Raw genomic sequence first — 14,227 nt, 5'->3', positions numbered from 1 at the left:
GAGTTCTGCAGTCCAGCTAAGCGCCGGGTGACAAAAGTACTTCCTTTTCTGCGTCCTGAATTTGCCAGCATGGAATCTGCTTATGCTGTAAATGTGTTTCAAAGAAAGATTTTAGGAAACTTTAAAAACCAGCGCACACAAAGTCATTTTTTAGAAAAACAAGTGGTTTTTATTATTAAAAGAGCAACTTTTCCAACAGCAATTCTCCCCCCCCCCCCTTTTTTTTTTCACCCTTAGCAGCTTGGAAAATGGGAGAGCACCTCCTCCCGACTTCTGGGCTCTGACGCAGTTTAGGAATGAAAGATGGAGAATACAAAATAACAATAAAAATAATATGGAGCGATTTGTGGTAAGGGAGGAACGTCTTGCCCTTCGGTGCAAAATCCCTTCCGCCTCGAACTGCGCACGGATCCGCCTCCTCCTCCATTCCTCCATTCCCGGGTGGCGGCTTCTCTCTCCCCAACTCCAGTGTTTTAAAATCCAGGCGAAAAATAATTTAAAAACACGCAAACATCTCCTTCCTGTCGCAAGACACACTTTTGGAACAAACCGGAGGCGACTGCTGGGACGGGGTCTGATCAGGACCCAGCGAGGTAAATCCCTGAAAAAGGAGAGCAAGGGGGGAACTTTGGGATTCCTGCCTTGCAGCAGGTCAGACTAGATGACCGCTAGTGCCCCTCCCGACTCTGCCAGCCCCCATTCCTACTACCTGTGGCGAACCTCTTCTTGACCAGCGACATGCGGTACCCGCTGCCCACCAGCTCCACATCTGCCCCGGAGAGGGTGCTCCCCTCGCTGGTGAACTGGGCTGCCACGGGGCTGGGCTTGCTGGGACCAGTCAGGGGTTCCCAGCTGGCCAGGAGGCGGCCGGATCCTGCAGAGAAAAGAGAAGAAGAGATGGACCCAAGCGAAGGAGATGGCCCCCCCCCCAGGTTCCAGAGAGCCGCACAGGGGGCGGGCAAGAGGAAGAAGAGCCTCCCACCAGCCGGACTGGAGCCTGGCATCCGCGCCACCCCTTGGCCCGCTCACCTGGGTGCCCTTGGGTGCCAGGGAGGTCCAGGAGCCGCCACAGCAATCGCTTCTCCTCCAGGTTCCTGAGGGGAGAGAAAGAGACAAGCTGGTTGGGCCATTTGTAGATTTTGCTGCAGAGCACCGCTGGTGAGAGCCTGGTGCTGATGACACCAAGGTTGCAGGTTTGATCCCCGTAAGGGACAACTGCCAATCCTGCATTGCAGCGGGTTGGACTGGATAACCCTCAGAGCCCCTTCCAACTCTACCATTCTATGATTCTAGGATATATATATATATATGACCAACAACCAAAACACAGACAGTGAAAACAAACAGTGAAAGCCCCCCGGCGGCTGATATACATAATCAATAATAACATATTCAAATCAACCATATGTACAATTCCATATACCTTAACACTCCTCCCTCCACAAGGTTTATTTAACTTTTAACATTTTAATTGCCACAAATTGTTCAAACCTGCCCAAATAATTCAATATTTTCTCAAACCAATCCTCCTCCTCCTCCCCCCTGACCTTAAACCCTTTCATTTTATGTATCTTCACAGTTAGATATTCCAATATGCTAATATTTTTCAATTTTTCCCTCCATTGGATTCTAGGATCTCTATCCCTGAGGGACTCCCCTGGGAATGGCTTTGACTGGCCAGGTGAAGCAGGTGAGGGGAGCCAAAGGGTCTCAGACCCCCGGTCAGTTAGGGGCTTCCCCTGCGTGCAAAGACAGGCTCTGATGGAGGGAGTGGACAAGACCAAGGGGGGTCCAACGGTCAAGAAGGCGGTTTCTGTTTGTGCTGTGGGATCTGTCCACCTGGGAAGGAAGGACAACTTGGACCCTAAACCTCCGCTGGCTTGTGGGAGAAGAAAAGGCTCAGGAGCCAATCTGGAGTTGGGCCCCTAAAACAGTCTTGTATCTCACCTTCCAGCAATTCCTGCAGCCAGGCCGGGGCCCAACGCCCTGCTCTTACGGAATAAAAAAAGAGGAGAGTTGGGACCCCAAGAGTCATCCACCCAACCCCTTGCAATGCAGGAAACTTCCGTCACCCAGGCCGAGGGGGGGCTCTTGCCATCTGGGCAGCCCCGGACCCCCAGACACACAGCCCTGGCTTGCCCCCCAAGGAGGTCACTTGGGGGCTGCTGAGGCTTCACCCCCGGAGGCACACTCCGTTGCTTCTCAAGACAGATGCCAGCCACAAGACTCCCTTTCCCATTTGGGAAATGCATCTGCTTGGTTTTGGGGGGCCAATGAACTGGGGGTACAGAATCCTAGAAGTGCAAGCTTGGGAGGGTCACCCAAGGGTCCTCTAGTCCAACAAGGGAGGAATCTTTTTGCCCAACATGGCTTGAACCCACGACCCTGAGATTAAGTCTCTCATGCTCAAGCAAAAAAGCAATAAAACAACTGGGTTCTGAAAAACAGTTAAAAGCCTTCTTAAAACAGGGGAGCCTTTTAGCCCTTGTGCAGCTATGATTCCTAGCTCCCTTAGCAAACTAGTTCCCAGGATTCAGGGGCAGAGACTTCTGGTGGAATTGAATTTGCCTTTTTCGTTGTGAGAACGGAATGCTGGACTAGGTGGGCCATTTCCCTGATCCAGCCGGTCCTTGTACTCTTGTAGAACCTCCAGGTCCAGAAGGAGTCTATCTCCATTCCCCAGTCCTTGGGGACATTTGGCCACTGGGAGGACAGGGTGCTGGACTAGGTGGGCTGCTTCACCCCCTTTTTGGCTCCTGCTACACTTGGGGTCCCCCCAACCCCTGGATTCCAGGTCCCATGAGATCTCCAAGTTCACCGGAGATCCAGCACCCAAGCTCAGCCCTGCTCCCCAGGCTGCCTCTGGTGACTCACCGTTCATTTGGGGCAGATTTTGCCAAATTATTACCGCCTATCGTGCCCTGGGGCCTCTTGCAAAAGAGCGACTCGCCCAACAGGCATTTCTGGTCCCCCGTTAAGAAACTGTTGACTCCCGGGGACTGTCTGGGTGGCAGAACCAGCCGGGGCTCCGCGCCGAGATTAGGCAACCTCCCCAGAGGACAGATTTATCCCTTTTTCCTCTGGAAATTGTTTTTCGGTCCCATTTGCAAAATAAAATAAGCCACTTCTTCCTCCGGAGGTGGCATCTCACTCGGGGCAGAACCTGCCCAAATCAGCTGGCGTGGCTCACTGAGCTTGCTCTGGTTTCGGTGAGTCTACTCTGAGTAGAGGTCACCCTGAATTTGGCTCCCAAAAAGACTGAAACAGGACAGGTTGATGTAGCCAAAGCTGCCTTCTGCTGAGCTAGACCATTCGTGGAACAGTAGAGGTGGAAGGGACCCCAGGGGTCATCCAGCCCAACCCCCTGCCCTGGTTCCTATCTAGCTGAGATTTGTGGAGGCAGCGGTGGCACAGTGGTTAGAGTGCTGGACTAGGACCAGGGAGGGACCAGGGTCCCAATCTCCCTGCTCAGTGCTCATTGGGCGATGATGCCTTGGGGGCCAGTCGCTCGCTCTCAGCCTAGAATACCTGGCAGGGGGGTTGTGACCAAGTGAAGATGTTTCTCTCCCCTCCTTTACCTCAATATAATTAATTTAACACAAGTATAAAATTTAATATGCATTTAAAAGTTGGCCTGCCGGGCTTCCAGGATGTTTCTCTTTCCTCCCTTCCTCGGTGGTGGCCCCCGCCCTGGGGAACGCCCTCCCGTCAGATGTCAAGGACTTTTAGAAGACATCTGAAGGCAGCCCTGTTTAGGGAAGCTTTTTATGTTTGATGTTTTATTCTGTTTTTAATATGTTGGGAGCTGCCCAGAGTGACTGGGGATGGGCGGGGTATAAATAAATTTATTATTATTATTATTATTATTATTATTACTCACTGCTCAATGTAACAATTAAAAAATAATGATAAAATGTTAAAATGCGTCAAAGTATTTCCTAATTCCATTTCCATACTTAAGATTTCCACAGTTAACATAGGAAATACTTTTCCCAATTCCATTTCAATATATTAAGATATTTTAGAATTTTAGATTTTTTCCCCTTTTCTCCCCTCCTTTGTTTCCCATTGATTTTATTTAACTACCACGTATTCCCAAATGTTAAGCAGAGTCCCTTTTCACTTGGTCAGCCCACAAAAACCACGCGTTATAAATCAATATTCCACAAACGCAGCAAGGGCGGAATATTAATTTAATAAATAGTAAGCATGACCTTGTCTCCCCAGGAGAACCCCCCACCCCAAAACCAGACCCGGGTCTCACCACGAGGCGCTCGGCTGGGGCTGGACGTTGGCAGCCGGTTCTTCAATGGGCAGGAGGATCTGGACGTTGGCAAGGGCTGCGGCCGAGGCCAAAGCCCCCGTGTTGTAGCTGTAGTCAATGCGCACCCGCGTGGCCTCCGACCCACATGCCCAGTCCACGGAGAGCTGCAAGGGGGCCCAGCGTGGGCCTTGCTTGGAGTACTGGAGTCGAGGGGCAGAGAGAGGGGGGGGGGAGAGTCGGAAAGACAATCCTTTCTCTCTCCCTCTTTGGAGAAGGGTCATCCAGCCCACCCCCGGCCATGCAGGAGCCATGGGAGGGGGAATCATGGAAAGGTTGAAGCAAAAGGGACCCCGGGGTCATCCAGCCCACCCCGGCCATGCAGGAGCCACGGCTGGTTCTGGACTCCTGGTGGTCCTGGGTGGCTTAGAGAGGATGGGGGTCTGGAAGCACGGGGGGGGGGGCGTTTCCCCTTTCCTCAGCTCTTCCCTCCCCCACCCCAACCACCCGCAGGGCCCGTCTGTTCCACCTGGTATCTGAGGAGGGTGGCGTTGTGGTAGGGGGCGCCCGGCGCCTGCTCCGCCTGCTTCTGGAGGTGTGCAGTGAGGGCGGCCATGTTGAGCCAGAAGTCCTTGCTGTGGGGGTCACTCTGCGAGGCGTCACTTGGGGGGGGGGCGGAAGAGAAATCCATCACCGCCCAGGAGGTCAGTCTGGTTCTGTGGGGTGCCCCCCACAATCCGAGAGGAGAGGGACCCCCTCCTCTTTGCTCTCCCTCCCTGCTTCAACAAAGTCCTTCTCAGAGTAGACCCGCTGGAACAACAGGCCAACTTGGCTCTCTCCTGCTTTCAGAGGTCTGGTTCTCTGCCCCACGGATTGAGCTCCCCGCTCATTCTCCCCCCAACCATGTGCAATTCTTGGGGGTCCACATAGTCCCCCGCAGTGGATTTGGGGGAGCCCCAGGGAGAAAGCGGAACAGGGCAGCTGGATCCAACCCTCTGAGCGGAAGGGAGCAGAATCCCGGCCGGCTTTTCCAGTTTCTCCCACAGGGGCCCCCTATGCCCCCCATCTCTCCCCCCCCCCCGTGGTACCTGAAGAGGAGTTCGGTGTTGGGCAGGAACTGGTCGATGGCGGCCGTGTGGCGCAGGCGGAAGCTGAGGACGGGGGGCGCAGGGGCGCTGCTGAAGATGCGCAGGATCCCTGCCGGGAAGGACATGGTCAGCTCCCCCGTGACCTTGACCAGGCAGCTGCAGGAGAGGCGAGAAAGAGCCTGGCATTATCACCCCTGGCCCTATTTGCTCCCCCAAATCCAGGCACTCTCCGTCCCGTCCCAGGAGCCCCTTCACGCCCCAGGTGGGACTGCCACTTGCTTCTGCAAAAGAGCGCCAGCGGGAGAGCCCACTGCCCCACACTGCCGCATCTGCTTGCAAGTGATAGAACGGGGACCCCCGAGGGTCATCCAGGCCAACCCCCTGCAATGCAGGAATCTTTTGCCCGACGTGGGGCTTGAACCCACAACCCTGAGATTCAGAGTCTCCTGCTCAACCAACTGGGCAGAGAGATCCGGGCAGAGGCAAAGGGAAGTTCAGAGAAGCTGGTTGATGTTTCATTGCATTTTAATTTTTTTGTTGGGAGCTGCCCAGAGCCGCTGCGGCAACCCAGTTGGATGGGCGGCATGAAAATAATAAAATTGTTGTTGTTCCACAAAACAGGAAAAGTGTATAGATCTAAAACCGTGGCTGTGAGAGAGAGAGACCACCCATATTCCCAGAGCCCGCGTGCAAAGTAGGACGGAGACCTTAAAATCCTTGTTTCGCATCAGGTACCTAAGCTGACCTGTCATGAACAGAGGCAGCAAGCTCTCCATCTGGCTTGGGCATCTGGGAGCCAAGGGGCGACTGCACAGGATCTTGCAGGAACCGGGACGACTCCGCAAGATGTCACATGGGGTTGTGGAACTGAGCGGCCCTGGCCCCTTCAAAGCTGTTTTTGCACCCCTCAGTCGCCTCAGTGGGCACCAGCTTCTTCAAAGGCAAACCCAGAACTTTTGAGATCGCCTCTAAACCAGTGCCAAAGTTACGTACCCGTTCAGTGCAGTTTCACACCAGTTTGGAGCGAATTGGAAAGTGCCAGGTTTTGGGGTGTTAAGTACGAACCCCAGTTTTGTGTGTCTATAAAAGTGGACACTTGGGTTGTGAACGTGATCCGTGCGGGAGGCATGTTCACAACCTGCGGTGTCCGCAACCCACAGTGCCGCATCTGCGCATGCACGAGTTGCGATTCGGCACTTCTGTGCATGTGTAAAGCGTGATTTAGTGTTTCTGCACATGCACGAGCGCCGAAACCCAGAAGTAACCCGATCTGGTACTTCTGGGTTTCGGCATGTCCGTAACACGTAACCTGAGGTATGACTGTATTCAGTTGGGGGGGGGCAAAAAAATATGGGACTTGTAGTACAAAAGAAGCCCAAAACTTTGGCATAGGTTTGGAGGTGGTCCCAAATTTCGGTGCTTAAGAGACTGACGGCATCGAGAAGCAGAGCCAAGACATCCAGATCCGGTGTGAAAATGGCAATGAGGTGAGGGGTCCCCCCCAAAAACACCCCCACAAACACACACTGCCCTCCGTCCTCCGTTTATTACCTGTCTGGGCTGCGGCCTTTGAAATAGGCGTGGATATATTCAGTGAAGGCCGTTGCCACGGGGAGAGCGCCCTGCGCACCCAGGACAACGGGAGACGGGCCCCGCGAGACACCTGGTCAGAGAGAGAGAAAGTCAAGCGATCACGGGGGAAACGCCAGGGAGTGGGAAGCGAGTGCCAAGAAGATGTGGGGTATTTGGCTCGGAGGAACATAGAATCAAAGGAACTGGATCTGAGGGTATCAGCTTTCCGAAGACAGACAGCCATTGGCACCTGCTGCCCCCCAGCACCCCTAGGGAATCCCACCCACCCTGAGGGGCGCCAGCACCCACTTTGGCTTAACTGAAGGTGAAAGCAGGGGGCCCCTTAAGTCATTCTCGTTTTCTCTGCAGTAAAAAAATTAAGGCATTTTGAAGAAGTCGGTGTTATGTAGTGAAGTTTCACCCTGGGCCAGCAGGGGGATACTGTATATAGTTTTTACTCAGGTCTGTAAATAGTTTTCACTCAGGTCCACGTCAGTTATTTTAGGCGGGAACTCTGGGCTGTTGTTGCTACAATGTTGACAGCCGGCTGCCTATAAAAGCAGGCCGGCTGAGCTGTTTGCAGTCAGTTCTATTCCAGCTTATGAAATAAAGAGCTACTTGGAGAAATCGCTGTGTCGTCTGCTATGTCAACCCACAACTTAACACTGGCGACGAGGATGGGATAGATGGACATCAGAGCACAGCCAGATGCGGCCATCCTCTGAACTGAGCTGAATCACTGAGCTGAATCACAGAGCGAAATCACTGAGCGAAATCACTGGACAGAACCAATTCAGAGCTGACTGTTCTGGCTAAGAGCACTGTGTTCCATCCATCGCCCTTCACGCCGGCATCGGAATCATGGCTTCACTTGTGCCTCTACCGCCGTTTGCGCCAGCCTCTGAATCATGGGACTCCTACCTCGCTCGGTTTGACTGCTACCTCCAAGCCAACGAGCTGACAGCAGTATCAAAGGATCGGAAGCGGGGCCTATTCCTCAGCCTCTGTGGGCCTGAGGTGTTTGAGACGGCCCGAGCATTGGTTGCGCCTGAAGCAGTCCAGGCAACACCATGGGACACGATCCAAGAGAAGCTCCGCAACCACTACGCACCAAAGCCGTCCAAGATTGCTGCCCACCATGCGTTCTACCACCGGAACCAGGCAGAGGGGGAGTCAATCAACAACTACACCACCGCCCTGCGACAGGCTGCAATGCACTGTGAGTTCCGAGACTTAGACGATGCCCTGATGGATCGAATCGTCTGCGGGGTCCGGGACATCCATCTGCAACGGCGTCTCCTTGCCAAGCCAGACCTCACGCTGCAGAAAGCCATTGAGGAGGCTGTGGCCTCAGAAGCTGCTGAACGCTCCGCCCAGGAGATCCGCAAGTCCAGCAGCCCGCGTCTTGCTAGGGAGCCAGTTCCGGTGCATCATGAAGAGGCCAGCAGTGATGAGGCATCCTCCAGTGAAGACGATGACGTGCACCAGACAAAGCGGGAGCGCAGGAAGTTCCAACAGAAGTCCAAGGGCCAACCGGAATGTGCCGGCTGCGGAGGCAACCATTCACGTGCCAAGTGTCGATTCAGAGACGCCATCTGTAGGAAGTGTTCCAGAAGGGGCCACATCGCTAAGGTCTGCCGATCGGCTCCGTCTGACACCCCCCCCCTTCATCGACTCGCAAGTCCAAGTCTTCACTCCAGTCTGCCAAGGAAAGTTGTTTCGCTCTCACCAACTGCCGCTGCCCGTCTGGAACCACGATTGGCCAAACCGACTCGCCTACGCGACGCAAGCTGAACGTCACGGTGCTCATTGAAGGAGCTCCATGTGACATGGAGATCGACACCGGGTCTGCCCTGTCCATCGTGTCACGGAGCACCATCAAAAGACTGGTACCCAGAGTGTCCAAAAGGCAACTCGACTCTCACCGCGTACACCTGAGAGACTACCAGGGAAACGACATTCCCGTGGTAGGCGTTGGCCGGTTCCGGATCGCCTTCAAGGATTTTTCGGGCCTGCTCCGGTTGGTGGTGGTCGAAGGTCAGCGGCCAAGCCTCCTAGGGCTAGACTGGTTTGATGCCCTCGGCCTGGAGGTCACCGGCATCAACTGCATCTCTAACGCAGAGACTGAGGGTCTGGTCAAAGACTTTGCCGAGGTTTTTGACGGCACCTTGGGGCAATATACAGGTACGCCCATCTCCTTTAGCCTTGATCCACAAGTCGCCCCCATCAAGCTAAAGCCACGCCGGGTTCCCTTTCCTCTCAAGGCTAAGGTGGACGAACAACTGGACAAACTGATCGCCCAAGGAGTTTTGGAGCCGGTTGACCACGCCAAGTGGGAAACCCCCATCGTCACGCCTGTCAAGCCAGACGGGTCGGTGAGAATCTGCGCTGACTACAAGTGCACGATCAACAAGGCACTTCAGCAGCACGCTTATCCGGTTCCTGTTGTCCAACACCTGCTGCATTCCCTGGGTGAGGGTAAGGTCTTCGCTAAGCTGGACCTTGCCCAAGCCTATCAACAACTGCCAGTCGATGATGCCACTGCTGAAGCCCAGACGATCGTCACCCACCGGGGGGCATTCCGTTGCCACCGGTTGCAGTTCGGGGTGAGTGTGGCTCCTGGCATCTTCCAAAGCCTTATGGAGCGTCTCTTGCAAGGGCTTCCGGGCGTGGTACCATATTTTGATGACGTCTTGGTGTCTGCAGATTCACACCAGCAGCTGTTTGAGCGCCTCCGTGCCGTGCTGACCAGGTTCCAAGAGGCCGGGCTCAAGGTAAAGAGGGAGAAGTGCCAGATCACCGTTCCACAGGTAGAGTTCCTGGGCTATCTTATCGATGCCTCCGGCCTTCACCCGACCACATCCAAGATCCATGCTATCCAGCAGGCCCCCACCCCAAAGAACAAGACGGAGTTGCAGGCGTTCCTGGGGCTGCTGAACTTTTATAACATGTTCCTGCCCCACAAAGCCACAGTGGCTGAGCCTCTTCACCGACTCCTTAGCACTAAGACGCCTTGGGCCTGGGGTCATCGGGAGACGGCGGCCTTCAACGCGGTCAAGGCTCTCCTTTCATCAGACAGTGTCCTGGTACAGTACAGTGAATCCAGGCCGCTGGTCCTTGCCTGCGACGCCTCACCTTTTGGCATCGGTGCTGTCCTTAGTCACCGTTTTCCAGATGGAAGAGAAGCACCGCTCGCCTACTTTTCCAGGATGCTATCTCCGACGGAACGGAATTACAGCCAGCTCGACAAGGAGGCACTTGTGGCTGGAGTGAAGAGGTTCCATGAATACCTCTATGGCAGGACTTTTGACCTCATCACTGACCACAAGCCACTCCTGGGCCTCCTCGCCGGTGATAGTCCAACTCCACCGGTCCTCTCGCCACGCATGCTGCGATGGACTGTTTTCCTGGCTGCCTACCACTACCGGCTCATCCATCGCCCGGGGAAATCGATGGGCCATGCCGACGCCCTCAGCCGTTGCCCTCTTCCAGCATTTGTGGAAGACCCAGCTCCAGCTTCATCGCTCCTTCTGATTGAGGATCTTCCGGCAGCGCCTGTATCGGCTGCCACTGTGGCCTCCGCGTCTGCCCAGGATCGCACCATCAGCTGGGTGCTCAACTGGGTGTGGAGGGGGTGGCCACAAGGGCCTTTTGCATCGGAGTTCCAGCCCTTCGCAACCAGACAACATGAACTCTCAGCTCATCGCGGCTGTCTGCTGTGGGGAGACCGCGTCGTGATTCCCCAGGGACTCCGTCAGCGCGTCCTGGAGGCTCTGCACGTTGGCCACCCGGGAATTGTCAAAATGAAGGCGTTGGCTCGGTGTTACGTCTGGTGGCCTAATATGGACGATGCCATCACTGCCTGGGTGTCCGCCTGTCAAGCGTGCCAAGAGTCGAGGCCTGCACCACTGGCAGCTAAGGGACACACCTGGGAGACACCAAAGACACCCTGGTCGAGGGTGCACATCGATCTGGCTGGCCCCTTTCACAGCCGGACCTTTATGGTAGTGGTGGACGCCTATTCCAAATGGCTGGAGGTCGCCCTGAGGCCCTCCACCACTACCGAAGCTGTCATCCGGGTGCTGCGAGGCCTGTTTGCAACGCATGGGTGTCCTGATGTCCTTGTCTCTGACAACGGACCGCAGTTCACGTCAGGCACGTTTGAGCGGTATCTTTTGGGACTGGGCATCCGCCATGCCCTAACGGCACCCTTTCATCCATCCAGCAACGGGCAAGCGGAAAGAATGGTGCGCTCGGCAAAAGAGGCACTGGCGCGCCTGGACCGGGGAGACTGGCATGAGCGGGTCGCCGAATACTTGTTCGTGCAACACATCACCCCTCATGCGGCCACAGGGCGGAGTCCTGCTGAACTGCTTATGGGACGCCGCCTCAGGTCACCGCTCGACCGGCTACACCCGGACTTTGCCGTGGCTGAACCCCCAGGCTGTGCCAACGCGCCACGGTCATTTGTCCCAGGAAACCAGGTCTTTGCCCGGAACTATGTGGGGGACATTCCTTGGGTGCCAGCCACAGTAGTGGGAGTCACTGGACCTCGCTCGTACCAGGTGGCACTCGAAGACGGACGCTTGTGGCGACGGCACATAGACCAGCTTAGGCGCAGGGTTGGGGACTTGGACACTACCGAGGTGCCCCCAACTGCGCTTGCGGCTCCAGAAGAGACACGTACAGATGGTGAGGCCCCACCTACACCTCCCTCGCAAACTGCCAGCGTGGAGCCGAACCAAGCCGCTTCAGAGGGTCTGCCAGACTCACCACAGACTCAGACCACTCCACTTGCGGAGGCTCCACCCACAGCAGCGGATCCAGGGGAGTTGGTTTCAACGCCACCTAGGGTCGCACCACAGCCTCAGCAAGAACTGTGTGGCCCTCCGGACTTGGCTACCAGTCCCCGGTGGTCTGGCAGAGTTTCCAAGCGCCCAACTTATTTAAAGGACTATGTTGTTGGACAGGTATCACTGTTGGTCTAAGTATGGGAAATGTAACCGATATGCTTTTGTGCCTAATTGAACCATTACGCGTAGTGCTGTATATAAGGAAACCATTACGATTGTAACTAACGCCTTATCTCGGTGGGGAGGGGTGTTATGTAGTGAAGTTTCACCCTGGGCCAGCAGGGGGATACTGTATATAGTTTTCACTCAGGTCTGTAGATAGTTTTCACTCAGGTCCGCGTCAGTTATTTTAGGCGGGAACTCTGGGCTGTTGTTGCTACAATGTTGACAGCCGGCTGCCTATAAAAGCAGGCCGGCTGAGCTGTTTGCAGTCAGTTCTATTCCAGCTTATGAAATAAAGAGCTACTTGGAGAAATCGCTGTGTCGTCTGCTATGTCAACCCACAACTTAAGAGTCGGGGGCCCCCGAAGCACTTCCCGTTCCTCCTCCTCCCCCCAGAAACACTCTGCGACTTGTTGTGCAATGGGGTGAGGCCTCCACAAAAGAAAGCCGGGCGCCCACACGCCCCCCAAACCCGCAGCCCCCTCCACGGAGCACCTACCGAGTCCCGGCTGTGTGGCCATGAAGAAGGCCCGCTCCGTCATCCCAGCCGAGCTCTGCGGGGTCGACAAGGCCCAGAGACGCGAGGGGCTGAGCGAGCGAGGCTGGGGGCACAGCGAGAGAGATGGGCGGCGTGTGAATTATTAAATGATGACCATGCTTATTGTTCTGATTAATAATACCACTTCTGAGGACTCACAATCGTTTCACCAACAACCTGTTCATAATTCTATAGGGCTTCTGTTGCATTTGCCATGTTCTCTTTTCTAAATCTTATTTATTAATTTTTCACATACTCACACAAAAAATTCTGAATGTATTTTAACATAAACTGTAAATTACTTGATCCATTGACTTCCTACCCCCTTCTTCCATGGTTTCCATATTTACCCTTAAATCACCTGTGCTCTTCAATATGTGCAATCTATCCTATTTATCTTAATATATTATCGCTGTGGCTCATAGTTCAAGTCCTGCTCATGTTTTTATCTCTCTTTAGTAGTTCTTTAAATGCTCAATAAATGTCTCCTCAGGGAATTTTTCATCATTTGGGTCTCTAATATTTTCTGTCGGTCTTGCCAGTTCCGCATACTCCATCATTTTCAAAAGCTGTTCTTCTTTGCAGCAAATTCTTATATCTCATCCGTACACTTTACAAGCTTTTCCTTGTGACAGGATTCAGAAATCCTTTGCAGACTTTATTTTATCATACCCTAAGTAGGCTAGCTTTAGTTAATGTTTCTCAGCCTCTGGGAGCCAAAAGCAGAATGGAAAAATAAGGCTCAACTCAACTCTGAGAAGGCTTGGATCGTGACGGAACAAGACTTCTACCCCAAACCTCCCCAAATTAACCAACCCGCAGTTTGCTAAATTGGGGGGCATCTCTGCACAACAGCACAGCCCCCCAATCGTACGAGGAAACACAAGCGTGTGTGCACAGGCAGGGTCCAGGGCATGTGGGGCTCACCGTGTCGCTGCCGGTTGAGACTGCCGAGGGCCGTTTTGCACGGCATCGCCGAGGGGGGGCCACCATGGGGGTCAATCCAGGTGCAGCGGACGGAGGGAGAGAAGCTGCAAGCCAAAGGGAGAGAGAATAGGGGGTTGGTTGGGATAATCAATGATTGGCATAATCAATGTAAATAAGTATTTAAAAGAGAGAGAGCAAGAGAGAGAGAGCTTTGTGGCCCTGTGGGGGGAATTCGCACCCAGCTCTCTCCAGTGCTCTAAATCCTGTCTCTCCATCCATTCATCCACAATCAGTTTGCCCAGCCATCCTTTATTGGGCCATTAAGCAAAGCTCAGACCGCAAAAAAGAAAATGCAGAGGCCAATTGTTAATCGTTAACCATAACGAGGTTGAAAGAGCTGTGCAAGATTTGGAGCTTTCGGAAATGAGATTTATTAAGGCCTTCAAGGGAGAAGACGCCCTGGAGCGATCAGCCCGGAAACCACGCTGTCAAAGGGGATCAATGGCGCCTACGTGATGTGATCACCCCCGGGGGCAAAAACTACAGCAGGAGGAAGCGAGAGGATCTCAAGCTCTGGGCGTTTGGCAAGAGAGCAGTTGAGAGGAACTGAAGCACCTGTGAGACCCAAGAAATCCAAGACTCATAGAACTGTGGAATTGTAAGGGACCCCCAAAGCTCATCCAGCCCAACTCCCTGCAATGCAGGAATCATAGCTCCAGAATCCCAGAGAGATGACCATCTGCTGGGAAACCAGATTGTCCTGCACAATCTCCTTTGCTCTTAATGTTTTCCATAAAAATCATGTTTTTATCACTGACGTTCTGGA

At 54.0% G+C, this 14,227-nt stretch overlaps 1 protein-coding gene across 3 annotated transcripts in view; it reads right to left on the bottom strand.

Moving 5' to 3' along the window:
* Positions 1 to 146: 146 nt before the first annotated feature.
* FCHO1 (FCH and mu domain containing endocytic adaptor 1) overlaps positions 147 to 14,227 on the bottom strand; it is a 48,415-nt gene continuing 34,334 nt past the window's right edge. For all 3 annotated transcript variants that reach the window (XM_081846547.1, XM_081846546.1, XM_081846548.1), the window contains 9 exons: positions 13,402 to 13,505; positions 12,436 to 12,538; positions 6,901 to 7,012; positions 5,350 to 5,505; positions 4,791 to 4,923; positions 4,265 to 4,464; positions 1,030 to 1,094; positions 710 to 874; positions 147 to 601 (listed from right to left, as the gene is read on the bottom strand). In XM_081846547.1, coding sequence (XP_081702673.1) covers positions 579 to 601; positions 710 to 874; positions 1,030 to 1,094; positions 4,265 to 4,464; positions 4,791 to 4,923; positions 5,350 to 5,505; positions 6,901 to 7,012; positions 12,436 to 12,538; positions 13,402 to 13,505 — 1,061 coding nt within the window. In that variant the 3' untranslated portion in view covers positions 147 to 578. The remainder of the gene's footprint in view (positions 602 to 709; positions 875 to 1,029; positions 1,095 to 4,264; positions 4,465 to 4,790; positions 4,924 to 5,349; positions 5,506 to 6,900; positions 7,013 to 12,435; positions 12,539 to 13,401; positions 13,506 to 14,227) is intronic.

The sequence above is a fragment of the Podarcis erhardii genome, assembly GCF_964252035.2.
Source record: "Podarcis erhardii genome assembly, chromosome: 18".
NCBI lineage: Eukaryota > Metazoa > Chordata > Lepidosauria > Squamata > Lacertidae > Podarcis > Podarcis erhardii.
The sequence above is the reverse complement of the archived record's forward strand: the minus strand, read 5'-3'. Positions and strand labels throughout refer to the sequence as shown.